Source organism: Panthera tigris, chromosome B1, assembly GCF_018350195.1.
Source record: "Panthera tigris isolate Pti1 chromosome B1, P.tigris_Pti1_mat1.1, whole genome shotgun sequence".
Taxonomy (NCBI): Eukaryota; Metazoa; Chordata; class Mammalia; order Carnivora; family Felidae; genus Panthera; species Panthera tigris.
The window spans coordinates 48,920,620-48,948,282 of record NC_056663.1 but is presented as its reverse complement, the minus strand read 5'-3'; the positions used below and the strand labels follow the sequence as shown (position 1 = coordinate 48,948,282).

At 49.3% G+C, this 27,663-nt stretch overlaps 1 protein-coding gene across 3 annotated transcripts; it reads right to left on the bottom strand.

Moving 5' to 3' along the window:
- Positions 1-236: 236 nt before the first annotated feature.
- Positions 237-27,426, bottom strand: SCARA3 (scavenger receptor class A member 3). Of its 3 annotated transcripts, none has more exons than XM_042983521.1 (6): positions 27,318-27,426; positions 26,924-27,022; positions 25,398-25,517; positions 20,287-20,385; positions 18,260-19,303; positions 237-2,092 (listed from the first exon to the last, which is right to left on the bottom strand). In XM_042983521.1, exons 2-6 carry the CDS (start codon positions 26,949-26,951, stop codon positions 1,641-1,643), a joined length of 1,743 nt encoding a protein of 580 aa, XP_042839455.1. In that variant the 5' UTR covers positions 26,952-27,022; positions 27,318-27,426; the 3' UTR covers positions 237-1,640. The 3 variants fall into 3 exon arrangements, with proteins under 3 accessions (XP_042839455.1, XP_042839456.1, XP_007097165.2); XM_042983522.1 differs by having other exon boundaries at positions 26,924-26,980; XM_007097103.2 differs by lacking the exon at positions 27,318-27,426 and having other exon boundaries at positions 26,924-27,081.
- Positions 27,427-27,663: the final 237 nt, after the last annotated feature.

Below are 27,663 nucleotides of genomic sequence, written 5' to 3'. Positions count from 1 at the left end.
GCTCTTTATGGGTGGTTCCCTCACATGCACTTGGTCCCTGGCCCCCAGAGGACCGCTGTGAATTCCTGCCACAGCTCTGTGTCTCTAGATTGAGGGGCAGGGGGTTAGGGCCAAACTCTACAGTGAATATCTAGGGGACCCTTCGTCCACCGGTTCCCCTTCAAAGTCCAAGTGAGGCAGAGCCCCTGAAGGCATTATGCCCCTGGTTGGGCAGAAAGGACCAGAAGACACCTCCCTCCTGGAAACAGCTCTTTACTGACTCAGTAATACTATATCGCATGATATCATATATAGACAGAATTACGTGGCATTGGGGGGGGCAGGTGGGAGTGCAAACCAGTTGCACATATTACAGGAAGGGAGGTGGCATTAAGGCTTTTGGAATGAGGACAGAGGCTATTCTCTGAGTCAGGGTGGGGAGGGGACAGCTCCAGGCCCCCAGCCCAGGAGTGGTTGGGATCTGCCGAACACCAAGGTAAGGCAGCTTTACCACAAGTTTAGCCTGTGGGCGGCCTTCACCCTGCTGGGGGAGCTTCCAGGGCTCCTTTCTGCCCTTGTGCACAGGAAGTTGGAGGTGACGAGGGATGGTGTCCTAGCGAGTCTCTTGTGGATGTTTGGGCCCTTCCCTCCTCGTCCAGCCTTCCTGCCCAAGCAGAGAGGCCTCGGGCCATTCTGAGTCAGGGCAGGGTAAGGTCAGCAGGCAGCTGTGGGCAGGAGAGCCGGGTACAAGAGGGGAGAGCTGCTGTCGCCAGGCTTGGCCCTCCTCCAGCCTCCACAGAGGGGCCCGTCCCAGGAATGGAGCAGGCGGGCCAGCCTCAGATGGAGCAAGGGAGGCATCTTCACTCACGCCTCTGCCTCCCTTCTTCCAGCTTCCCAGCTGCTGGGCGCCACTCTGGGAGAATGTTCCAGGGCCTAGATAGTCTCCCCATGCAGATGAAGCTCCTGCTTGGATTTCTCCCAAGATGCTCCTGAGAGAAGGAGGCAAGGATGAAGTGAGGAATTTTCTGGAGACAAGAAAAAATTGCTGAACTCATGAGAGCTCGGTGCCCAGAGCCTGAGAATGTGACTCAGGTGGAGTCCCTCCGTCCTGTGTGAGGCAGGGGGCAACTCCTGGGACACTGCTCCCATGGTCGTGAGGAGAGTGTTCTGGTCATCAAATCCACCTTGTCCCTAGAGTTTGAACCACATCCCCTTCAAAGGTTTTCCGGGTCTTTTCAACCGCTGGGAGCCACGGGGAACTGTTAGCTAGGCTGGTTCCGAAAAAGCTGGAGAGCCAAGTTGGTCAACAATTCAGAAATAGAGTTAAGACCTTCCTCCCAAGGTAGCCACCTCCCTGGCAGGCTCAGTCACAGGAGAGGGGGGTCTTCTCCTGCCCTCTCCTCCTGCCCAGCCAGGGACACCCAGTTGGCCCCCCTGGCCAGCAGGGAAATGTATGTGCGTGTGTGTGTGCGTGTGAGGGGCTGCTTTCTGTGGTACAGTCAGTACTGGGGAGCCCCGAGGTGCAGGGGCAGGCTGGGGAGAAGCCCCTTTGGGATCAAAGAACCACAACTGTCTGTAAGGGTGGCTTTCTGGGGTGGGGGCTTGCCATGCCCTGAGGCCCTTCCCGGCATTTGGTGCAGCAGTGTCTGGGCCTGGGGCCCTTAGTAGCGGCTCTGGCTTCCTGGTGGGCCTGGGGGCCCTGGGAGGCCAGGGGGCCCCTGGATCCCTGGTTCACCCTTAAGCCCCATGGGTCCCCGCTGGCCCGGTGACCCTGTCTTGCCAGCAATCCCTGGCTTTCCCTGAGGCCCTGAGGGCCCTGGAGACCCTGGGGGCCCCTCTGGCCCTGGGGGCCCCATGTCCCCTTTCGGGCCTGGCTGTCCTCTTGGGCCTCCAGTTCCAAAACTGCCCTTTGAGCCTTTGAGGCCTGGGAAACCCCGAAGGCCAACCGGTCCCCTTTCCCCCATGGGTCCTGTGTCTCCAGGCTGCCCCTGAGGACCCTGGGGTCCCGGGGGCCCCAAGCTGCCAGGGTCTCCTTTCGGTCCTCTGCTGCCACCAGGCCCTTTCGTGCCCGTGTCTCCTTTGAGTCCTCTTGGTCCGGGGGGGCCAGGGGCACCTAGGGTCAGAGAGAAGAAGGGAGAAGTCAGTCCATGACGGGCAGCTCTCACGAGGCTCTCCCACCAAGGAGACACAGCACAGGCCAGGCCACAGTGACAATGTCTAGTTAGCTAGACACAAAGGCCAGGCCTGCCGCCTGCGAGCTCTGGGAGCTCGGGCCCATTACGTGACTTCCCTAAGTCGGCCGAACAACCTGTGAGGAGGGGACCCTGAGATAACGCGGGTAAGTGTCTGGCGGGAGGTCTGGGGCACCGTGAGAACTCACTGTTCTGACTTCAGGACTTCGTTCCCCACGTGCACTCAAGCTGGGAACTGGGAGAGCTGGACAGCTCTGGGAAAAGGCCAACACTGGCCAGGACTGTCTGTCCTGGTCTGGAGGCCACCTGGCCTTCTGCTTGAGTCTTTGACTCAACCCCCTGCCCCACCCTCATCTCAACCTCAGGCTTTTGCCCATGACCGTTCTGCATCTGGGGCCAGGGATGGAGTCAAGTGACACGGGGGAGGAAAACCAAAAAAGTGAGGCAGGAGAAACAGACCCCTTTGCAGGGTTAGTGTGTGGGCACAACAGCCCAGAGAAAGGACGGCTCCTCCAGGAGGCCCACCCTGACTACTCTGAGCTCCTGAGGCTGCCACTTGCTGAATCTTTCAATTGACGCGTGGAAAAAGAAGTCACCGTACCGTGAAAGCAAACCCTCAGTGCCTTTCTGGCAGACCCTGCTAGACTATGGAGCCTCTGGAAGAGACTGAGGGCCACAGCTCACAGCCCCCGCCCTGGGCATGGAGCCTGGCACATGGCAGTGAAAACTCAGAATATGCTTGAAAAGAATGATTCACCAAATAGCTGTGGACTCCTTGCTCCCACCTGGCTCTGGCCTAGCGCCTGGGGGAGAGGCCAAGATGAAGACATGGTCTGTCCTTAAAGAGCCCTTCTTAGTTCCCAAGCCAGGGGTCGGAAGACTTTAATATGCTTCTGACTAGATCTGAGAGTCACCAGCTCCCAGAGCTGTATGAACACTCAGGGCACAAAGCAGAGTGTGGCCGTCGCTCTGCCCCAAGGCATCTCTGAATTCCTGGAGGAAAGGGGACTCGTTGGCCTCATGAGGATCATGCAGCAAAGGCACAGCAGAGACCTGGCTTTTTTCAGTGGTCTCAGCAAAGGGTACGGGTACAGAATTCTCCCTGAGAATTCTGCTGCTACATCATTCTTGCAAAAGACTTCTGGCATTTTCAAGCTAGGTGAGAGCCAGTCCAATTCCTGCCTTTCACAGAGGAGGCAACTAACGCCCAGAGAGGTGAAGCAGTCCCCTCAGGGTCCCCTGAGCGGAAACCAGAACCCAGGTGGGCCTCTCAGAGAGCAGGGAGCCCTGCCAGTGGCCATGACCCAGGTCTGCGGTGTCCGGGCTCTGCCCCAGCTAATGAAGATGCCACTGCTGTTAATCCTGGCTGATGCTACCTGCTTACGCCCCCCAGCCCCCAGCACCCTCTCCCCACTCCCCACCCCTGTTGCTCCCTGTGGGTCTGCTTCCCAGAGGGGTCTGTGGATCAGTGAATACCGTCCTCTTAAGCTCTAAACTGGGATCTAAACGGGAAACTGGAGCCCAGACAGAGTCAGCCCCACGAGGGCCAATAAAAACCTTCCAGCCATTCCCTGCCCCCGCCTGCCCATGCCCACCTCCCCCCCCCCACAGGGGCATGCAGCCCTGTGTGGGCTCGGCTCACGTGGCGTGCCAGCTGCACAGGCTGGGATTCCGTCATGGGGCCAGCGGGGGCGGGGGTGGGGTGGCTGGCGGTGCAGCGGACCCGCCAGGGAGCAGCCAGGAGGCAGGACCTGCTCTTTGGTCTGCAGAGGCCCCTGGAGCCCCCCCAGCCCCCTCTCCCCCGCACCAGGCAGCTGGAACAACCTGGTACAGAGAGGTGCCCACCAAGGGACTGCCTCCCCCAGCCTGGCAGGACTTGCTGGAATCGGCAGAGCCATGGCGCCGGTCTCCGCCCCAGCTCTGGCCTTGGCACCTGGGCCTGCTGAGGTTGGAAAAACAGCCATTCAGAGGTGGAGGGGCCCCTGGAGGATCGGTGGATGGGTGGATGGGTGGGAGTCAGGGGGCCCTGGAGTGACGTTGGGCAAATTCCTGCCCACTCTGGAGCTCAGGCCCTCATGGATAAAATTGAGAGTTGTACTTTAGTTCCTGAGGGCCCCTGGAGCTTCCCCCCCCCACCCCTCCCCCTGCCTCTGTCCTTGCCCTCTGGCCTGCTTCTTTGGGCTCACCCGCTGCCCGCCCCAGGACACAGCTCCCCGGTTCTTCATTCTCTCCCCTTATAACCACTTCCATGGCTTCCTCTCTTGTCCCCGGGGTGAATGGGTCCACGATCCCCATTTCCAGCGTCGACCCAGGAAAAGCATGAGAAGTCTCATCCCGATGAAGTTGCCCTGCTCTGAACAGCCCCCAGGTCCAGCGGGAGCCCCCTCACTCTCTCCCCGGGACCCCGGCCTGCCCGTGTCGTCTGCATCAGGTGCCCTCTCCGCCCTTACTCGAGGGGCAGAGCAGCTAGCTGAGAGGGTTGCCAGGGGTCTCTATGCCAGCAGTGAGGGAGAGAAAGAGGGTGAGGCCCTCTCTTCTGCCCCTTCCCACCTGCCCTCACGGCCTCCTCTTCCTGGGGAAGCTCTTGGCGGCTTCCCTAGATGGGGAAGGCCGGGGTCCACATGCCTGGGTGGAAGGTGTGTGCAGAAGCCTGGGTCACACTACGCACCTCACTGCCCCAGGAGTGCAGCCCTCAGCATGCGTGGAAGGAGAACTTCAGGGAAATGGGTGACCTCACTCTCCATACCCCTCCCCATCATGGCTGGCACCACCGACCCCATCTCTGAGCACACGGAAAGGGGTCCTAGACAGTCACTTTGAGGACATCAGGCGGGGTGGCCTCGTCTGGGACTACTGACAGGAGCCTCTGTTGCAGACAAGGCATCAGGGGCCAGTGACAACCCTGCGACATCCCTGCCCACTCTCTGACTTCTCTGGGACCTGCCTTCTCTCGGAGAAGGGAAGGGCAATGAGAGTGCCAGCATCTGTCTACTGAGTCTCTCCTGTGTCAGCTTTGTACACTGAGATTGTTGTCCCATTTTACAGATGAGACAATGTGGTGCAGAGGGTGACATCGTACCCAAGATCATCGGCCAGTAAGGGGTAGAGACAGGACTCAAAGCCGGGCCTGAAGCTCTGAAACCCATGCTCTGTCCCCCTACCGCACTGCCTCGGGTCCTCATTACCCTGTGGCTGGGCTCCTGGCCCTTTCCCCGCCCCCGCCCTGCCTGTCCCAGGGAGGGTCCACACAGCGTGGGGAAGGGTAAGATGAAGGGCTGTCTTCCCCAGGTGAGCTGGTCCCTCCCAGCCATGAATCATGCTGTGGGACCTGGGTCTAGCCTGGGAGGAAGTCAACAGCCCTGGCTTTCATCGTTAGCTTAGGGGCAAGGAATGTGGACAGAGGTTGACAGGGTATCTGCTCTGCGGGAAGGCGTGCCACTGACACAGCCCATTATCAGATCGGGATACCAGCAGGGCTGCAGGGCAAAGGAGGGGAGGGCTCAATCCTGCTCTGGGCGGAATTCAAATGCTGTGGGGAGCGTTTAAAGCAAAGGAGGAAAGTGAGCTGAGGGGCAGTGTGTGGCTGAGGGGCAGGGTTGTGGGAGAGGAACGGAGCACCCTGGAGTCCCGGGGAGGCCCATAATTACTCAGGAAGCCGGGGACTATAATTAGGCGATCCTGGCCCATTAGGGTCGAGCCACAACTGACTGCATGTCTGGGACAAGTAGGTGGTCTGCACTAGGAACCCGGAAGAGGTGGAGGTGGGGGTGAGCAGAAGTACTGAGTCTGTCAGAGCCCAACACTCCCCACCCATGGGTGGGGTAGTGCGTGGGCAGGAGGGGCCTGCAGCCCATCTCCCAGTCCAAAGCAACAGGTCAGCTTACGAGGACGGAAGGAAACAGAAACGGAATGGGCGACTCTTGAAAGGCCATGGAAGGAAGGCACACTGGCCTGGGCTTTGGGGGACCCTGGTTTGAGTCCCAGGTCTGGTATTAACCAATTGGATGCGTGGGTAAGTCTCTGTCCCTCTTGGGACCTCAGGCTTCCCTCTGTTCAGTGAATATACTGGCCTAAGTCAGGGACTCTCAATACCGGCTGTTGTTACCTGAGGAACATCGAAAAAATGACAATGGACCTCCACTTCTGTGATGCACTAGATTGTAACAGACGAAACTTCCCACTGAGAATAATCCGAATCATCAGATCAAATACCAAGACATACTCCTGATGGCTTTGGAGGGAGATCAAAGGCTAAAATCACAGGGAGAAGGGAGGCTCATGGAAGTCAGCCTGGCAGTCTTTGGCACTTTCCTTCTCAAGGCATTTGTTGATGAGTGATCAGTTTGAGCAGAGAAGCTGAGAAGCCAAACAAAACGCTGCAGCCGTCAGGCTGAGAAGCTGAGTAGGGCTTTCAGTGGCTTCACTGGGGCTGGGGTGGAAGGATGCCAAGATTCAGGAGAAGAGGGGATTGTGTGTGCATTTGCACAGGGCAGAGAGACTGAGCAGAGCGTTCAGCTTCATTCACTTAGTCTTATGGTGCCGGGGAGACAAGAATCGGCGTTCAAGACAGACAAGGTGATAGGGCCCTAGTAAACGCTCCTCTAGGACCAAGCGCTGTGAGCATGAGTGTATCAGAAATAGGCCAAACGTCACCTTTCCTGCCCACCCTCTGCTTCTAGCCTTGTTTATGCTTTCATTCTGCCTTCACTGAGCAAATGTTTCCTGAGTGCCTTCCAAGAGCAGGCACTCTGCTGGGTACTTGATGAGGGAGACAAGTAGCCCATCATCAAGAAAATTAGATTCAGAATCATCCTTTAAATTAGGGCAGCCTTTTATATTTTATAAAAATTGTTCACACCCGCTGTTAACAATGATACTCACAACTACCCCATGGGATATAAGCAAGGGAGGTATTAATATTCCTATTTGTGGATGAGGAAGTTGAATTGAAAGTAGCTAGTGGCCAAAAGCCTTATCCAAGGTCACTCAGCTAATAAGCAATGATGGTTTCCTGTTTTCAATGTCCAAATAATAGTCCTAGCACAGACGCTGTCTAACACAGACACAGAAATCATCCTACAGAGCAGGAAGAGAGAAATACTCTTTTTTTTTTTTTTAAGTTTACTTATTTATTTTGACAGAGAGAGAGAAAAAAATAGCAGGGGAGGGGCAGAGAGAGACAGGGAGAGAGAATCCCAAGCAGGCTTCGCACTGACAGCATAGAGCCCGACATGGGGCTTGAACCCACGAACCATGAGATCATGACCTGAACTGAAACCAAGAGTTGGACGCTTAACCAACTGAGCCACACAGGTGCCCCAAAGACAGAAATATTCTATGAGAGGTACACACACTATGGAAGTACCACAGGCTTTCTGTTGAGCAAGTTGAGCTGGAGGAGGTCTCAGAGAACAGCTGGTCTTATCCTTTTACTTACCGATGAAGAACAAAAAGAAAAAACAGAGGCTTAGAAAGATTAAGTGATTCTGCCTACAGACTCCGAGCAAATTAGAAGTCAGACTTCTTTCCCATGTAGTTTAAGAGCTCCAGCCCTTCAGTCAGCACTTGGCACCTTCCACACTGGCTGTGGTCATTGCTGTCCCACCCCGTTTATTCTAGAGAGCAGCTCAGTTCCAGCCTGGGGGAGACCTCACTGCCAGCTCCAACATGAGAGACTGTCAGCACCTGTCTATGCCTGAAAGAATGAGTAACAAGCTCCTGTAGGAAAGGATGCACATTTTGTACCTGAAATTTTCTCTCAGATGAGAAAGGTTTTACATGAGGTGCTTTAACAACCATGAGGAGTTTAAACAGAAATTCAGAGGTTGAACCAAGAGTCAGATGTAGCTGAAACAAATATCTTACCTTGCTCTCCAGCTAAGATAAGGTCCTCAGATGAGGACTCTGCCATTATTAGGACAGGAACAAATATAAATTCCCATGACTCTTGTTGGGTTATACTTAGAATGGGGTTCTTAAATGGTTCCCCTGCCAACACTTTGAGTATCATCTCCCTCTTTGCAACTCTCTGCCCCACACCTTACACCTAGGCAGGACCTGAGGGGAGGTGCCTTTTTGGTATCTGAGAGCTTACGCTCTCAGTGTCTCCTCTTCTGGCTGCACCCTGGACGTGTGCACCTCAGAGCCATGACAAGGGGTCAGAATTTAAAATCATAGTGTGACCTTGAGCTCGTGCCTTAACCTTTCCCAGTCTCAGGTCACCTTCTTGTAAAATAAAGACACTGCCTTGTCTACTGCACAAAGGTTGTTGTGAGGCTGAAACAAAACGAAGTCTGTGAATGGGCTTTGTCATTGGGAAAGCTTTATATTTCATTGGTTCTTAGGCTGAACGCAACAAAAATACAGAGGATAAACTGTAAGAACTCCCTGATAATGCCTTTTCTAGAACAATGCAGCCTAGAGGATGTATCCTAGAGCTACGTATTTTAGATAAAACACTGGGGGAATGTTTCAGTTACCCAAGAAACATTCAATACTTGGCTTTGTTGCAAAAATATGACAGCAGGTCAACAAGATGTACTTCCATCCCCCCCAACACCACCAATTTAGATTGAATAAAAAATTAACCCTCGTGGCAGTAGAAATGCTCAATGATGTAAAATAAAGGCAATACAGGTTTGAGACTAAATGATTAAAGCAAAATAGAGAATCAGAGAGGTTGGCTCCAAGTCTGTGCTCTGCAGAGAGAACAGAGCTGTCTGGGATTGTGGGGTCCTCCCTCCTTCTTCCTTAAAGCTCCCCTAGATTATCAGGCCCAGATATTTGCCCCCCTCCCCCACCAAATGTAAGCCATAAATTCTGGAACTGGCAGATCTCAGTGGCTAACTAATTTTATTCTCTAGAGCCAAGATTGGTTATATTTTCAGGTCGAACCCTCTTCCTGCGAAGACACACAATTCCTTGGGAAGGGTCCAGGGAACCTGGGTAGAGCCATCCAGATTCCTAGTATAAACGAATTCTGATTAGGCATCTTTGGGATTATTTTCCAGGAGAAAAACTGTTGGAAATACTGCTGTGAAAGAGTAGAATGAAAAAGTAATAGCATTTGTTAGGGATTGAATTGTGTCCCCTCAACATTCATAGGCTAAAGTCCTAGCCCCTGGGGAATATGACCCTCCCTAGAGACAGGGTTTTGACAGAAGTAATCAATTTTTTTTAATTGTTTTGAACACTTATTTATTTTTGAGACAGAGAGAGCATGAACAGGGAGGGTCAGAGAAAGAGGGAGACACAGAATCTGAAACAGGCTCCAGGCTCTGAGCTGTCAGCATAGAGCCCGACGCGGGGCTTGAACCCACGGACTGCGAGATCATGACCTGAGCCGAACTCAGACGCTTAACTGACTGAGCCACCCAGGCGCCCCAGAAGTAATCAATTTTAAATGCAGCCATTAGGTAACCCCTACTCCAATATGACTGGCTTCCTGAGGAAAAGGGGAAACTGAACACAGAGACAGAAATGCACAGAGAGAAGATGAAGAGATGAGGGAGAAAAGCGTCATCTATCAGCCACGGCCTGGAACAGAGCCTTCCCTCACGGCCCTCAGAAGGACCCAACCTTGCCGACACTCGAACTCAGACCTCTGGCCTCCAGAGCTGCGAGACAGTACGTTTCGGTGGTTTAAGCCACTCAGTCTGTGGTACTTTGTAACAGCAGCCGGAGCAGACTAATACAGTGCTCATTTCAGAATGAAATTCTCATAAGCAGAAGCCATAAAGCATGATTTGAAGGAGTGGGCCAGGCAACCCACCTTTGGTATGGAATCTAGGGGTAGGCTGGGGATGGAGGTTCCCCACGGGGAAGAAGAGGTCAGCCCCTTGCTGGGGAAATTGATGGGGATTAGACAGAAGTGCACTGCAGAAACTACACTGGGCAGATTGCTGTCACCAAGAAGCAGGTGCTTCAATTGCTCAGGTGCTTTTAGAGGGACAGGGTTTTATGTGACTTTGGAGAAGGCCGTTCCAGGCAGCTTGCAACTATGGATCTGAACTGCCTTGAATTTGAATCCTGTGTCCATTCCTTGACAGCTGTGTGAACTTGGCTAGACCTCGTGTGGTATCCAGTTCACTGCAGGCTTTTTGGGTTCATGGTTTCAGGGATCGTGGGAATGAAAGGAGATAATGTGTATGCCATAGGCTTCCCCCATGATCTTTGCATGTGTTGCTCCCTCTACCTGGAACCCTTCTGTTCATCCATGTTGAACCTGCTATATCTAACTTATTCCTCCTTCTTTTTCAGGTGTCTCAGTTCAGATGTCACCTCTGATGGTTAATTTCATGTATCAACTTGACTGGGCCATAGGGTGTCCAGATATTTGGTCAGACATTATTCCGGGTATGCCTATGAGGGTGTTTTGGGATGAGATTAATATCTGGATCAGTAGACTGAGGAAATCCCCAATGTGGGTGAGCCTCACTTCAGTCAGTTGAAGGCCTTGATAGAACAAAAAGCCTATGGGGTGCCTGGGTGGCTCAGTCGGTTGAGTGTCCGACTTCATGTCATGACCTCAGTGTCCATGAGTTCAAGCCCTGCATCAGGCTCTGTGCTGACAGCTCAGAGCCTGGAGCCTGCTTTCGATTCTGTGTCTCCCTCTCTCTCTGCCCCCCACCCCCACCCCCTGCTCACTCTCTGTCTCTGTCTCTCTCAAAAATAAATAAAAACATTAAAAAAATTTTTTTTAAAAAGCCTAAGAGGGAATCCCTCCTACCTGACTGCTTCAAGTGGGGACTTCAGCTCTTTCCTTCCTTTGGGTTTGAACTGAAACCATTGGCTCTTCCTGGGTCTTGAGCCTGCCAGCCTTCAGCCTGCAATTATACCATCAGCTCTCCTGAGTCTCAGGCTTTTGGACTCAGATTGGAATTAAACGATTGGCTCTCCCAGGTCTTTTGCTTGCTGACTCACCCTGCAGATCTTGGGCTTTGCTGGTTTCTATAATTATGTGAGCCACCTCCTTCAATCCCTTATAGTAAATCAATTTCTTTCAGAGATCCTAATGGACACAGGATATATATATCCTGCTGTTTGGTTCTGTTTCTCTGGAGAATCCTGACTAATACAGATTGTGGTACCAAGAGCAAGTATAAAGGAACAGAATTTTAAAGATGAATGTTCTAAATTGATCTGGGATTTCTGGAACTGACTCTAATTTAAGATTTAAAGATGCTAATGACTTTATTTCTAGTAGTAAAGACAGCCTAATAGTCCAAAGCATGATCTGGCAACAAAGATATGCAAAGTATTGGGGACTGATACTTTCGAACATTTTTTGTCAGAGTAACGAGTATAATGAGATTGGTTGCTCCTAATGTTACTGGACAAAGTGGGGCAATAAAAAGTTGACCTTGGGGATTCAAATTCCCAGCTCAAGTGTCACATAAATGACCTGAAAGCTTCCATGTCTGCCCTGAAGGAGACCCTTATTTCCTGTGGCTATGGGGTTGAGATTGCTGAAAATCTAACTTACAAACTCATCCTGTAACTGGCTGAATTGCAATGCAGGCTGAATTCCCAGCTTCCCAGGGTGTCCACTCTTAAAGTAAAGGCATTTTCTGGGAAGGAATGGTATCCTGAAAGTTGGAATGGGGATATGTGGGAAGACCTTGATGGAGCTGGGGACACTAACCCCTAAATTCTGATAAGTCATCTTTGACAGAGGAAGCAGTTCCCCCCACACCCAGTAAAAGTGGCCTCTCAACCCCTGTCTGAAGCCCTCATGGCCTGAGGAAAGGGCAGTGGCCTGCCCTGAGGCACCGCCAAGCAAGACAATGATGATTCTCCTGAGGACCCACCGCCACCACCCCCCTTTGCTTCTAGACCTATAGCTAGACTCAGTTCTCAGCAGGACCTTAAAGGTGAGGCACAAAGTGTGACCTATGAGGAGATGTGCTACACTCCAAAAGAACTACCTGAGTTTTTAAATTTATACAGATAGGAATCTGGGGGATATTTGTGGTAATGGATCCTAAAGGTGTGGAGATAATGGTGGAAGGAACATAACATTTCATCAGGCAGAATTTATTGATAGGGGCTCACTAAGCAGCGATTCTGCATCTAATATTGCATCTTGGGGAGTGAGAAAGGCTCTAACAGTTAGTTTGGTTGGTTGGCTGAGACATGGGCCAAAAGACCCACAGTGACTGAGTTAGAAATGCTGGATCTCATTGGTTTTATGTAAAGAAAGGGATTCAAAGAATGAGAGAAGCTGGGATGTTGGAGTGGATTTGTCATCTGGGACCTACTCACCCATCCTGGAAAGGTCCAGAAGACGTGCCTTTCACCATGACTGTGAGAAATAAATCTGTAAGGAGAGTCTTAGAAGCCTTGAAGAATTCTCTGATTGCTCTCTTCTGCAGGCAGACTATACAGGGGGAACTTTTGTCACTCAACTGGGAAACCTAACCATAATGGGAGTGATTGGGTCCCGGGGTGGCAGCTACCTAATGGTGGCACTCAACTGGCCAAGGCAAGGAGAGCATGGATACTGTAATAGCAAAGTCAACACGGTGATCAGAATAGGCTGACATGCACAGACCCGTGGTGTTAGCTAGTTGATCATGGTGTACCTAGAAGTGAAATAGATAGGAAGCCTACTAAATTCTTACTTGTTTTGTATAAGCAGAGAAGTTCCAGGTCAAGTGAATAAAAGTCTAATCCAAATCATAAAAATAGCCATGGCTCCTCACAGTCAATTCTCAGACTTGAACCAGTTTACAGATCCAGAACTACTTGAATGAAAGGGAAGCTGGGTACCCTTGAGGAAGGTCCCTAGTATTTATACTGTTAATCTTCCCAGCTTTCCCCAAGGGGACCTACACCTTTTTTTTTTTTTTTTTTTTTTTTTTTTACCAGGATAACTGTGCACCGGGGCAGAGAAAACAATCAGCCCTTCTGGGGACTACTAGACACTGGCTCTGAACTGACACTGATTCCAAGAGACCCAAATGTCACTGTGGCCCTCCAGTCAGAGTAGGGGCTTATGAAGGTCAGGTGATCAATGGGGTTTTAGCACAGATCTGTCTCACGTGAGGCCCACTGGTTCCCTGAATTCACCCTGTGGTTGTTTCCCCAGTTCTGGAATGCATAATTGAAATAGACATCCTACCTAGTAGCTGGTAGAATCCCCACATTGGTTCCCTAGCCTATGAAGTAAGGGATATCATGGTGGGAAAGGCCAACCAGAAGCCACTAGAATTGCCTTTACCTAGGACAATAGTAAACCAGGGGTACCTGGGTGGCTCAGTCAGTTGAGTGTCCTACTTCTGCTCAAGTCATGATCTCATGGTTCGTGACTTCAAGTCCCGCATCAGGCTCTCTGCTGTCTGTCAGCTTGGAGCCTGCTTTGGATCCTCTGTTCATCACCCACCCCCTTTGTTCGTTCTCTCTTTCAAAATAAATCAACCAATATTTATTTTTTCCTACATATATCCATAAAGGAAAATAGTAAACCCAAAGCAATACCACATTCCTGAAGGGACTGAAGAGATTGGTGCCCCCATCTTTAACATCAAGAATGTTAAATTTGCCCATTTGACCTGTGCAGAGGACAGGTGGATCTTGGAGAATGACAGTGCATTTTCATAAGCTTAGCCAGGTTGTGACTCCAATTGTAGCTCCTGTACCAGATGCAGTCTCATTACTTGAGAGAATCAACACATCCCAGATGCTTTTTTTTGTCCATACCTGTTCACGAGGCCCACCAGAAACAGTCTGCTTCCAGCTGACAGGACCAGCAATACACCTTCACGGACCTGCCTTGGGGGATCTCGACTCTCCAGCTCTCCATCATACTTTAGTTCACAGGGAACTTGACTTCCTTTCTCCCCCACCAGATATCACGCAGGTCCACTACAGTGACGATATTATACTGATTCAACCTAGCGAGCAAGTAAGTTGTAGCTCACTATTTCGAAGACATTCGTGGGTCAGAGGGTGGGGAATAAACATGACAAAAATTCAAGGGCCTTCTACCTCAATGAAATTTCTAGTGATCCAGTGATTTGGGCATGTTGAGATATCCCTCCCAAGGATAAGCTGTTCCATTTGGCCCCCTCCTGAAATCAAAAAAGAGGCCCACCTTGTGGGCCTCTTTGGATTTTGGAGGTAACATATACGCATTCCTCACTGGGATGTGTTGCTCCAACCCACTTATTGAGTGACCTGAAAAGCTGCTGGTTTTGAGCGGGGCCTAGAATAAGAAAAGGCTCTGCGACAGGTCCAGGCTTCCGTGCAAGCTGGGCCATATGATCGAACAGATCCAATGGTGCTTAAAGTGACAGTGGCAGATAGGGATGTTGTTTGGGGCCTTTGGAAGACCCCTATAAGTGACTTGCACTACAGACCCTTAGGATTTTGGAGCAGAGTCATGCCATCCTCCGGGGATAACTACTCTCCTTTTGAGAAATAGCTCTTGGGCTTGAGTAGAGACTAGCGGAGGTCACCATGTTACCATGAGACCTGAGCTGTCCCTCATGAACTGGGTACTCTCTGACCCACCAAGTTATAATGTTGGGCACACAGAGCCGCACTCCATCATCAAATGGAAGTGGTGTATATGTAATTAGGCCTGAGCAGGCCCTGAAGGCACAAGTAAGTTACATGAGAAAGTGGTCCAAATACCCACGGTCCCCACTCCTAGTATACCACCTTCTCTCCCCCAGCCTGCACCTGTGGTATTATGGGGAGTTCTCTATGACCAGCTGATAGAGGAGGAGGAGAAGATTCTGGCCTAGTTTACCATTGGTTCTGCACAAAACACAGGCATCATTTGAAAGTGGGCAGCTGTAACATCACAGCCCCTCTTTGGGACATCCTTGAAGGGCAGTGGTGAATGAAAATCCTCCCAGTGGGCAGAACTTCTGGCAGTGTACCTGGCTGTCGTGTTTGCTCAGAAGAGGAAATGGTCAGACATGTGATTATATACTGATTCATGGGCCATGGCCAATGGTTTGGCTGAATGGTCAGGGATTTTCCACAATTGGAAAATTGGTTACAAGAAAAGTTGGGGAAGAGGTTTGTGAATAGTCCTCTCTGAAGGAGCAAAAAATGTGAAGGCCTTTGCATCCTATGTGAATTTTATTCAAAGGGTAAGCTCAGCAGAGGAAACTTTTAATAGACAAGTGCATAGGATGACCTATTCTGTGGATACCAGTCAGTCTTTTTTCTCCAGCCACCCCTGTCATCACCCACTGGGCTCATGAACAAAATGGCTATGATGGTGGGGATGGGTTCTATGCATGGGGTCAGCAGCATGGACTTCCAGTCACTAAGGCCAACCTGGCTATGGCTATCGCCAAGTGCCTAATCTGCCAACAGGAGAGACCACCAACAAATCCCCAATATGGCACCACTCCGCAGGGTGGTCAGCCAGCTACCTGGTGGCAGGTGAATTACCTTGGACCACTCTCATCATGGAAGGGGCAATGTCTTCTTACTAGAATAGAAATTTACTCTAGATATGCATTTTCCTTCCCTGCATGAAATGCTTCTGCCAAAAATACCAGACAGAATGCATTATCTGCCATCATGGTATTCCATGGTATTCCAACATAGCACTGCTTCTGATCAAGGAAATCCCTTCACAGCAAATGAAGTGTGGCAATGGGCCCATGATCATGGAATTCACTGGTGTTACCATGGTCCCCACCATCTTGAAACAGCTGGCATGACAGAAGGGTGCAATGGCCTTTGAAGACTCAGTTACAGCTCTAGTTAGGTGGCAATACCTTGCAGGGCTGTCTATAGTCTGAATCAGTGTCCAGTATGTGGTGCTGTTTCTCCAATAGCCAGAATTCACTAGTCCTGGGATCAAGGGATGGAGATGGGAAAGACTCACTATTACCCCTAGTGACCCAGTAGCAAAATGTTTGCTTCTTATTCCCACAACCTTATGCTCTGCTGGCTTAGAGATCTTTGTTCCAAAGGAAGGAGTGTTCTTGCCAGGAGATACAACAATGATTCCATTGAACTGGAAGTTAAGACTGCTGCTTGGTCACTTTGGGCTTCTCATGCCTTTGAATTAATAGACAAAGAAGAAGTTATTGTGCTGACCACGTGACTGATCCCAACTACCAAGGAGAAACTGGACTATTACTCTACAACGGGGGTAAGGGAGAGCACGTCTGGAATTCAAAAGCTCCCTTAGGGTGTCTCTTAGTGCTACTGTTCCCTGAAATAAATGTCAGTTGAAAACTACAACAACCCAGACTAGGGAGGACAGGAATGGCCCTTCAGGAATGAAGGTCTGGATCACCCTACCAGGTAAAGAATAACAACCAGCTGAGGTGTTTGCCTGGGGCAAAGAAAATACAGACGGGTAGTGGAAGAAGGCAGTTATAAATACCAGCTATGACCATGTGACCAGTTACAAAAATAAGGACTGAACTTGTCAAGAGCATTTCCCCCTTAGTGTGTTATAAATATATAAATATATATACAGCAAATATCTTTGCTATCTTTCCTCTCTTATCCCCTTATCATGTAACATAAAACACAAAACACATTGACTTTAGGGGCACCTGGGTGGCTCAGTCAGTTAAGCATCCAACTCTTGGTTTTGTCTCAGGTCATGATCTCATGGTTTGTGAGTTCAAGCCCCGTGTCAGGTTCCGTGCTGACAGTGCTGACAGCCTGCTTGGGATTGTCTGTCTTTCTCCCTCTCTCTCTGCCCCTTCCCTGTTTGCTCTGTCTCAAAATAAAGAAACTTAAGAGAATTAAAAAAAAACAAACATTGATTTTATATCACAGTATTTAAATATTGTTAACTTTATATCATAGTATTTAAATTATGGGATATCCAGGGGGAAGAGTAACTATCTCTCAAGGACTTGACCTCCTCTTCTGGGGAAGGGTTTAGTATGATTTTGGTTGTACACAGCATACTCACATTATGAGCTTTAGGCAGAATTGTAACCTTGTTATTGTCTCCATTTGGGGATTAAGTATTATTTAAGGAGATGTCTATGGGCACCAGCTTGACATGTGGTCAATTTTATGTGTCAACTTGAGTGGACCACCAAATGGCCAGATATTCTAGACATGTCTACAGGGGTGTTTATAGAGAAAATTAATATTTAAATCAGTACTGAGTAAAGAAGATTGCTCTCCACAATAGGTGGGCCTCATCTAATCAGTTGAAGGCATTAATAGAACAAAAGGCTGACCCTCCCCTAAGTAAGACCGAATTCTCCTGCCTGGTGGCCTTCAAACTGACACATCCTCTCTTCCTAGTTCTACAGCAGCTTCCAGCCTTCTGACTCAAACTGGGACATCAGCCAAGCAGATTTTGGACTTGCCAGCTCCATAATTACATAAGCCAGTTTTTAAAAGAACCTCTCTCTCTCTCTCCTGTTGATTCTGTTTTTCTGAAGAACCCTGATTAATGCAGGGATGAGATGAGAGAAGAGAGCATCAGAGTGATGGGCATATGAGGGGCACATGGCTGAGAACACCAGTGATGGTGTGGGAAGACAGAAAACAGTTTCCAAGACGAGGTCTGCCTATTTCTCTGTGTAGACCCAATCAAACAAACCCACATATGAAAATCCAGATTTGTATGACAGGCAAAGTTAGGAGCCATAACACCTTTACAAAAGAGCCTTGTAAGTATGGCAGTCCTCCCTTATCCGTGGTGGATATGTTCCTAGACTCCCTTATATCGCCTTTCTTTCCTATGTATACTTACCTATGAGAAAGTGTAATTTATAAATTAGGCATTTTGTGAATGTCATCTCTCTCTCTCTTTCTCTCAGAATATCTGTTGTACAGCATTCACCCTTCTTGTGATGATGTGAGGCGATAAAATGCCTAAGTAATGAGATGAAGTGAGATAAATGATGTAGGCATCGTGACGTAGCGTTAAGCCACTGTTGACCTTTTGAAGGCAGAAAGTGAACCCGCAGAGAAAGGGGGACCACTGTGTTTTTAAAGCTTCCAGTTGCCCTAGGCATTTGCTACAGGATTGTATTAGGCTATCAGGACTCTTGCCTGAAACCGGGTACTTCTGTGTCTGGCAAGATCACCAAGGCCCTCTGGGAGCTCCGTAGCAGGTTTGGCCCAGGTCGGGCTCTTACCTCTCAGGATGGTGACATTACGAAGGATTTCTCCATGTCGCGTGTCCACAGCTTTCATCTCCTCCACGATCATGGAGAGGTTGCGGACGTTGAAGTCCAGCCGGGCGCTGAGCAAGCTGAAGCGCTCCCGGAGCAGGTCCGTGGTGCCCAGCATGAGGGAGACGGACTTGTTCAGGTAGTAGAGCTCCTCAGCGTGGGTGTGGAAGCCCAGCGTGCAGGAGAGCCGCACGTCGTCCAGGTACTTGAGCATGCTGTGCACGTGGTTGTCGGTGGCGTTGATGTTGGTGAAGATGGTGCCGATCTCGATCTCGTGAGAAGCCATGCGTCCTTCTAGCGTCTCGAACCTCTCCACCGTGCGGTTCTGGGCATAGCGGGTGTGGTACTGCAGATCGTGCATGTTCTCCTCGTGGTCGTCCAGGAAGGACGAGATGTTATCCAGCTGTAGCTGCAAGCCCATGACCTGCAGCACCAGGTCGTGCATGCTCTCGGAATTCTGGCTGATGCGCTGTGAGGAGACCCCCAGAGTGGCCTGGATGTTCTTGACCATTTCTCCGGTCTTGGCCGACGTGGTACGCAGGCTGCTGAAGAGCCGGGTGTAGTTTTGCCAGTCAGTGACAATCTTCTGGAGGGTCAGGGTCTCCTCATCAGTCTTCCGCCGGATCCCATGGATCCACTCTGAAGTCTGCCCAACAGTGAAGTTGATCTGGTGGACAGAAGCCTTGACATCATAGCACTCCTGGGTAAGGTCCTTCAGAGAGAGGTCCAGACCAGCTGTGGTGGCCTGCCAGCCTCTCACCTGGGTGAGAAAGAACCCCAGAGACTGGTTGACCTGGTGGATGGAGAAGGAACAATTGCCCATCTCCTGGGAGATTTGACTGCTGGTGGTGGAGAGCAGTTCATGGGTCTGAGAGGTCTGGTCCAGCTGGACCTCCTGGGCCAGAAGCATCTTCTGAATTCCTTCCAGCTCTTCCTGCAATTTTCTGATCTCTTGCTCCAGCTGCCCAGCCTCATGGCAGAAGGAACAATTGTTTGGGGCTTTCAGATCTTTAGGAGAAAGGGACAACATTTTGAGTTGCTGAAGGATCATGGGACAAAAGTGGCTTCTTTAAATATTTCAGAGCATAATGAATTGTCAAGTGGCTTCCTGTTCCCTCTTCCTATCCTAAGTCTGCTATGAAATCCTTCATGGAAAAATCTTGCCATCTCTATGAAATCTTATTTTGACCAAATGTCTTTACTATGACTTGAAATGTAGAATTTGGGACATTTTTTTTTTCTAACTCACCACCAAATTCTCGAGAACATATCTTCATAACTTTTTGAAGGTTGCCAAGAACTGCCCATTTAAACTTTATTTTAACATTTCTCCAAACACTTTTATATTTGCTATCTTATCAGTACATTTATGGGGAAAAGACGGTACAGGGATTATTTCTCCCATGTGTCAGATGAGAAATGAGGCACAGAGAAGATGCCTGCCAAACATCACTCAGCCTGTACTTTCTCTTTCCATCAGGGCAGACCACCTCTACCCCTTCTCTTATGGCTCCTCTGTCTCTGCCTCAGAACGAGAATGTCCCTAGCTAACGCAGGAGATAGACAGCATCCTGAATTGTGCACACTTTAAGGCAGTAGTGAGGCAAGGGCAGACTTGCCAAGAGGCTTCAGAAGATCCTGAAAATAATCTCAGATACTTGAGAATAACTGGGGAATGTCTCTGGGTTCCTTCTCTGCCTCCTAATGCTTTACAAAGTCTACCTCCAAGCCTTCTCTACCTGTAGGCTCTGGCTAGATCTGTACCTCACACAGAAACCCTGGCCCCAGTCCTGGGTGAAACCCAGGGCAGCTGCCCACTCGGGATGAACTGGGAGGCAGGGAGTCATAGCTGCCCTTCCCTTGTGCCTAGAGGGTGGCTTAAGGCTTCCCTGCTCCAGGGCACCATGGTCTGGGGAGGAACACTCACCCCTCCCCAATTAACCCTGGTCTTCCATCATTGTCATTAGCACATCTGGACACTGGACACTTACCCAGGCCTTGAAGATTTTCCTGCATGGACATCAGCTTCTTGTCATAGACAGCCTGGGCCAGGGAGATGTCTTCTGAGAGAGAGTCCACTTTCCTGAAAACTATATGGGAAATACAGATGAGAAACTGGGGCAGGGTCTTAGCTCAGAGAAACAGCAGTCTTTTGGTGAGAAGGCATTTTTATCAGTCTTTCTGCAACCAAAACCATTCATCCTTCTACAGGACTTTTCAGTGGTGGTAAGGGAAGACGCTTCTTATGGCCAGAGTTCACACATTCTATATCCATCTAGATCTATATCTGTTTATACACCTCTCTTAAATATATATATGTATGCATATACATGTGTGTGTGTGTGTGTATAGTTGCCAAATCATTTATATAGAGTATGATACAAACATTAAAAGTTTGTGTGTGTGTGTGTGTGTGTGTGTGTGTATATATATATATATATATATATATATATATATATATATATATCCTTGTGCCTACATATATATACATGTGTGTGTATATATGTATCTATCTCCATCCCCATCCAGATTTTAAAACTAGGGTCTGACCCCCACAGGATAGAATAGGGAAAATTAAGAAAAAAATGTAAAAAGAATATAAAAATATTCTTAATCCTACCACTGAGAGATAATAGCCATCAATACCTTCATGCATCTCTTAGACTCTTATCTCCATAATCATTCTATAGCTACATAGATATAGGTATACTCTTTTAGAAAACAACAGAAAAAATGGAATGTTCTGAACATCTCATCTGTTTTCTTTCATTTTGCATCACTAGTATCATGTCGTGGACATTTTCCCATTGAGGTTTAAATTGCCTTAAAATCATTACGTTTAGGGGCATCTGGGTGCTTAAGCACTGACTTCAGTTGCTTAAGCGTCTGACTTCAGCTCAGGTCATGATCTTGGGCTCTGTGAGTTCGAGTCCCAAGTCGGGCTCTGTGCTGACAGCTCAGAGCCTGGAGCCTGCTTCGGATTCTGTATCTCTCTCTCTCTCTCTCTGCTCCTCCCCCACTCACGCTCTGTCTCTCTCACTCTCAAAAAAGAATAAATGTTTTAAAAAATATTTAAATCATTACTTTTAATGCATGTATCATACTCGATATAAATGATTTGGCAATTATATAAAAATCTCCTGTGGTTGGGGGACACCTAAGCCACCTCCCTTTCTGAGCCTACAAATAAAACTTGATATGTAAATATGAGTAACACTTGTTCCTAGAAATAATCCTTATATTTGGTGGTTGTGTGTATATGGTTATTCTCTTAGAATGAATTGCTGGAAGTAGAATTAAGGGGTCAAAGGGCATTAATATTTTTTAAGTCTTTGATACATGTTGCCAAACTGACTCCTAGAAGAGGATTTATCAGCTTACACTGCATGGGGAGTCTCACCCCCTTCTCAGGGGTCAGTGCTGGCCAGTGATTACAGCACATCTGGGCAGCAGCAGGATTCCTGGCTTTCTCTAGCAAGTGTCTGGCTGGACGAGGAAGTGAGAGGAGGGCCCGGATTGGACGGAGGTAGACCATATGTTTCCCCCAGAGCCTAGGAAGGTAAGTGCACAGGGATGGAATGAACTCCGCCAAGAGAACTGGGTCATGCAACTTCTCGTCCACACTTGCCTCAGATTTGCAGGGTGACTTCGGGCAAGTCAATTAACCTTTCTGGAGCTCAACTGAATCATCTGTAAAAGGCAAGTATGAAGCTAGATGACCTCTAATGTTCTTCTCAGCTCCAAAACGCCATGATTCCAACTTGTTTGGAATCTCTGGGCTTTAATATCGTATGTCTGAGAGCTGTTGAGACTTAATTAGTAACAGTGACATGTTGAGAGGTCCTAGGAACAGTTCTATGCCATTTTATTATACTAGCACTTAGAGTTTACAGTATTCGTCATTCCATTTGAGTCTCGCCCAAGTTAAAATCCCTTGTATAGATAGGGAAACAGAGGTGCAGACTTTGGTTCTTATTCTAATGCTTTATAAAGTCCCCTCCAAACCAATAGCCAAGGGCTCATTCATATAATTCACCTTGTTCATTTCTTCACAGAGAGTTTCATGATCTGTAATTACATAGTTTTCCTTACTTTTTAGATCTTATTTTTTTCTCATCTTTTCAAAATTGAGTCTTATAATTATACTAAAAAGAGTATACATGTATAATTTATAAATAAATAGGCATATTTTACAGGTGTGAGATTATCGGGTTTTTCTTTTCCAATATTTAATTGTAAAAATTTTCAAAGAGTAATCAAAAGACTTGTACAATCCTACTTGCACAGTAGGCAGTAATATATCAACTGCCTACATTCTATAATTAACATTTTACTATAGGGTGCTTGGGTGGCTCAGTCATTAAGCATCTTACTTTGGCTCAGGTCATAACCTCATGGTTCGTGAGTTTGAGTCCCACATCGGGTGAACTCAAGCCCCCTCCCTTCAGGTGAGCACGAGCCTTGCTTCAGGTAAAACATGAGCCCTGCTTCAGGTGAGCCCCACTTCTCTCTCTCTTTCTCTTGGCCCCTCATGGAACTGCCCCTTGTGGAATTCTCTCTCTCTCTCTCTCTCTCTCTCTCTCTTCTCTGCCCCTTGCTCACTTGCGCCCCCCTCTCTCAAAAAACAAAAAAACAACAAAAAACCATTTTACTATATTTACTATTTTTTTAAATTTTACTATATTTACTATATTTACTATTGTACATCTGTCCATTTTATCTTTTTATCCATTCACCTACCCATCTAATTTTTTGATGCATTTTAAATCAAATTTTTTTACTGATGGGGTGCACAGTCAAAAAAAGGTCACAGGTTACTGCTCTAGACCAAGGGCTGGCAAAGTAGGATCTGCATATGTAATCTAACCCAATATCATTCTGTTGGAACATAGCCATCCCCATTCATTTTCATATTATCTCTGGCTGCTTTGGCTCCACAATGGCAGAGTGGTTTTGACAAAGACCATGTGTGGCCCATAAATCCTAAAATATTTACTACCTAGCCCTTTACAGAAGGTTTGCCAAACCGTGTTCCAGGTTATAATCCCCATAATGACAAGGCCTATGTTTTATTAAGCAGTGTATGCCCAGTGCCTAATACAGTTCTTGGCTTATAGTATGCATGCAACAAATACTTGATTAAATGAATAAGTGCATTTTCATTTCCCTGCAAGGAAGACGGATTTTGCTCAATCCTCCAGACTTTATCCACAGTCCTGACCATAATGCCTTGACTAGGACCATCCACATATGTACTCACAAATCTCTAGTCATTCATTTGACAAATATTACCGAGCACCTACCAGCCAGGCCAGGACGATGTCCAGCCCACCCTGCTCTGGGGACTTTGAAGGCCCAGGCTGGAGGCAAAAGCACAAAAGGAAACCTAAAGTTCTCCCTGGAGTCCCCAAATGCACTCCTCGCCCCCAATTATTACAATCTTCTGCTCATTCATTCTGGATCTTAGGGCAAATCACTTCACCTCTCCAGGTATGTGGAACGAGGGCAGCCTCCCGTTTCGGGGCTGGTTAAGATGACTCACGAATATCATGTATACGATGGTGCCTAGCAGCTGGTGGGCACTGATGACTGTCCATAGCTTCTGAAGTGTGGTTGTGCCTGTGTTCTGCTCTGGCCTCAGGTTTGTGGCTACCGGAGCTTTACTAATGGACCTGCGGGTGCCGGGAGCTGAGGCCCTAAAAGGCCTGACCAGGAACCTCTGGAGGTTCCCTGATGTCGTTTGCCACCTCAGAATGGTGGCCCACAGCTCCCCACCTCCTCTGGCCCAGGATTTTGGCTACTTTCTGAGAGGCCAAGCCCCGTAAAGTGATTTAGCAGGAAAAGGTGGGGCTGACCCAGGTGAGAGGCTTGGAAAGTTCTTGAAATCAATGGTCCTCCAACCTGGTTGCACTCTGGAATTACCTGAGAAGCTTCTATAGTTTAGTAAGGCCTGGGTCCTGCCCAGAGATTATGATTTCATTCATCTGGAGCCAGGAATCCTGCCATTAGGCATTTTAAATGCCTTTTAAGGTCCAGACAAAACTGAGAACTGCTCCCTCTGATGACGAAACGTAAGGGCCTCATCCTGGTGCTCCCTTTACCTGGCACAAAGTAGGTGCTCGGCTTGTGTTAGATTCCTTAACACCTTTAGGATTCCTGCATTATGACAAGAGTGTCCATTCAAGTCATTAACATGCTCACCTTGTGCCCTCAAGCCAAGCGAGCCAGCGGCTGAATATCTTTAGCCAGGACTGGGACCAGGTGCTCCCATTTAGGGAGGCGCTCATTCTCAGGGTCACACAAGTGCAGGGGCGGCACCTGGACTGAGGCACCCCACCCTGCTCCTCACTTGTCTCACCTGCGTCCCGGCCTTGTCCCCAATATCTAGTCCACAGGAACAAGCAAACCTACTGGCTGCTCTTTAGCAAACCTACTGGCTGCCCTTAGTAACATCTGGATTTTTTAAAATCTGAAGCTAAGTGTAATGGGACTGCAGTGAGAAGCTGTCACATCTGTTCCCCTCAGTTTACCGTAATCTATTAGCATCCAGGAGGCAGGGCTGCCTAAACTTGGCTGTGCACCATCATCTGGGTTGGCTACCATGGTCATACAAGCTGTAGTGCTCATGAGAGCCGCCAAACTCCAGGTCCCTGGGCTTCACCTACAGGACTCTCATTTCATAGGTTCCAGCGAGACTCAGGAATTTGCATTTTAACAAATACTGGGGGGCGATCCTGATGCAGGCAGGCATCCAACCTCACTTTGAGAAACACTCACAAAGACCATGGAAGGGGCTTAGACATTGCCAACAGAGTGATCTCAACCCTGGATGGACATTACCTGGGCTGGGGCACAGAATTGGTAGCTTTTAAAGCTCCCAGGTGATTCTCACATGGAGCTGGAACTGGGAACCGTTGAGCTGGTCCTGTTCTCTCATTTTCCCAGTAGGAAAACAGACTCCCTAGAGAGCAAGTGCCTTGCTCAAAGCCACACAGCTACAAATTGACCAGAATCCAGGGGCCAGCCTTTGGAGTCTGAACCAAGCATGAAGATCCCCAGAAAGATGCTGGACTCCCAGATGCCACTGGGAGCCTGCACTCACCCAGAGAGGCCAGCACGGCCACGGCCACCAGGAGCAGGGCCAGGAAGAGATAAAGAATCCGTACCGACGTGTGCAAAGACAGGTTCTTCTGGCAGCGGCTGCAGCGGGGCCCCGGCCGGCCTGTTGGGGAACAAAGCAGACCAGTGGCTGAGGCTGCAGGCGAAGGGACAGTTTCATGTTCCTACTCTAACCTGTCTCATCACATATCAAACCAGCCTCCAGGAAGGGAGTTGTTCTCCATTTTCATGTCTGCCCATCTCCCTGTGTTTTCTCTAGGTGCTTACGCTTTGAGAAATAGAAGAGACCAGAATCGGGGTCTTCCAAGAACAGCCCATGACTGCCACCAGTGTCCTTTATGGCAACGTCAATCAGCCCATGGTGTGGGGAAACACCTCTTCCTGGTGCATTGGCCTTACGATGGTCCACAACACAGGGCAGTCAGCTTTGTTTCACCACTGGATGACCAACTTGTTCCAATTTGCCTCCGACTTTCCGGGCTTTAGCACTGAAAGTCTCCTGTTGTGGGAATTTCTCAGCATGGGGAAAACCAGTCACACACCCTGGGAAACCCCTCAGTCCCCAAACTTTTCGGGTAACGAGCAGTTCTCCTGGAAACGGAATGAATGGTTCCAGTCCACCAGTTGGGTCCCTGGTATGGAAGAAGAAAGAAGCCAGGTGTTCTGGCTACCCGGGCACATGGCCAACGTCCAGGAGGCATGCAGTGATGTCCCCGGTTGTGACATTTCTAAGGCGGATTTGGCTTCAGCTGCATATTATGAGTACTGGGAATGTTTTAAAATTCCTGATGCTTCCTTTGCATTCCAGACCGAAAGAAATCAGAATTTCTGAAGGCTGGTCACAGGCATCCTGGCATGGTTACAATATACAGCCGAGGCTGGGGTGCCTGGGGGTCTCAGTCGGTTGGGCATCCAACTTCGGCTCAGGTCATGATCTCACTGTTGGTGGGTTTGAGCCCAGCGTCGGGCTCTGTGCTGACAGCTCAGAGCCTGGAGCCTGCTTTGGATTCTATGTCTCCTTCTCTTTCTGCCCCTCCCCTGTTCATGCTCTGTCTCTCTCAAATAAATAAATGTTATATGTAAAAAAAAAAATACAGCCAAGGTTGAGAACAGCTGCTCTAATCTAACCAGAACCCACCAAATTCTACTCTAAGTAACAGTTCAGGTGGCATTGGTTTCTGACACTATCCAAATGCTAAGGTGGGTCCTGTGGGCTAAGTGGTCGAACCACTTGGGTGGCATGGGATATGGTGAAGGGGACAGTTCTGGGCCAGCTAGAGGACGGGTCCTGGGGGAGATGGCAGAGGTCCCTGACAGGTCTCAGGAGGAGCCCTAGAGACAGATGTCACTTGTGTCAGACTTTGACATCATCCACACTATATAACCCAGGCCTATGCAACTCTGCCCTTCCCCCTCCAGGAAGCAATGGGGGAAGGATTTTGAAGCCATGTAGAGAGGTAAGTCAGCAGCCTGGGGGTGGGGGCAGGGAGATCAGAGGGCAGCCCTTACCCTCTTGTGTGCATGGGAAGGTCGGCATGTCCTCGTCGTCACCAGCCAGCTCCTCTTCTGTAACATACAACGCATCTCTGTCGCCGGTGGCCGACCTCACTGTGACGGAGCCAGTGCTGTCAGACCCGGGGCTGGAACCTCGAGCCATGCCCACCCCTCTCCAGCTGCCCAGTTCGTTTACAATCCCCACAACCCATGCCCACCCCCACCCTTGAGTACAAGTCAGCCCACCTGAGCTCCAGGTGACCCGGAGGAAAGGGGAAGGGGGAGGGAGAGAAGAATCGAGTGGCTGAGGAACTGAGATGTCCCAACACCTCTGGGCAAGGAGATTTCATAGTCTCCCACAAGCCGGTAAAGATCCACAGGCCAGCTCTGCTGCCTCCTTGCTCTGTACCTTGCTCAAAGCCCTGGGATGGAATCAGAAGGAATAAGCGCTGGTTGCCTGACCCGGCTCAGCCATCCTTCCGTTCCCTGGCACATGGTAACCCAAGCAGAATTCCTCTGCTCCACGGTCAAGTGTGAATCTACAAGACTCTGCATCCAGCCCAGCTGGGGGAGCTGCAGAAAGGAGGAAGTGGGAACAAAGAGAATACAGAATGGTGGAAATGGTCACAGACCTCTGCCTCACGCTCTGCCTCATCCGGGACCTGCCAGGGTGTGGAAGGGACCATGGGAGGAGCAGGTCTCCCTGGGGCCATGTGTTCCCTAAGTAAGACCTAGGTGATGGATTCCCTCAATCA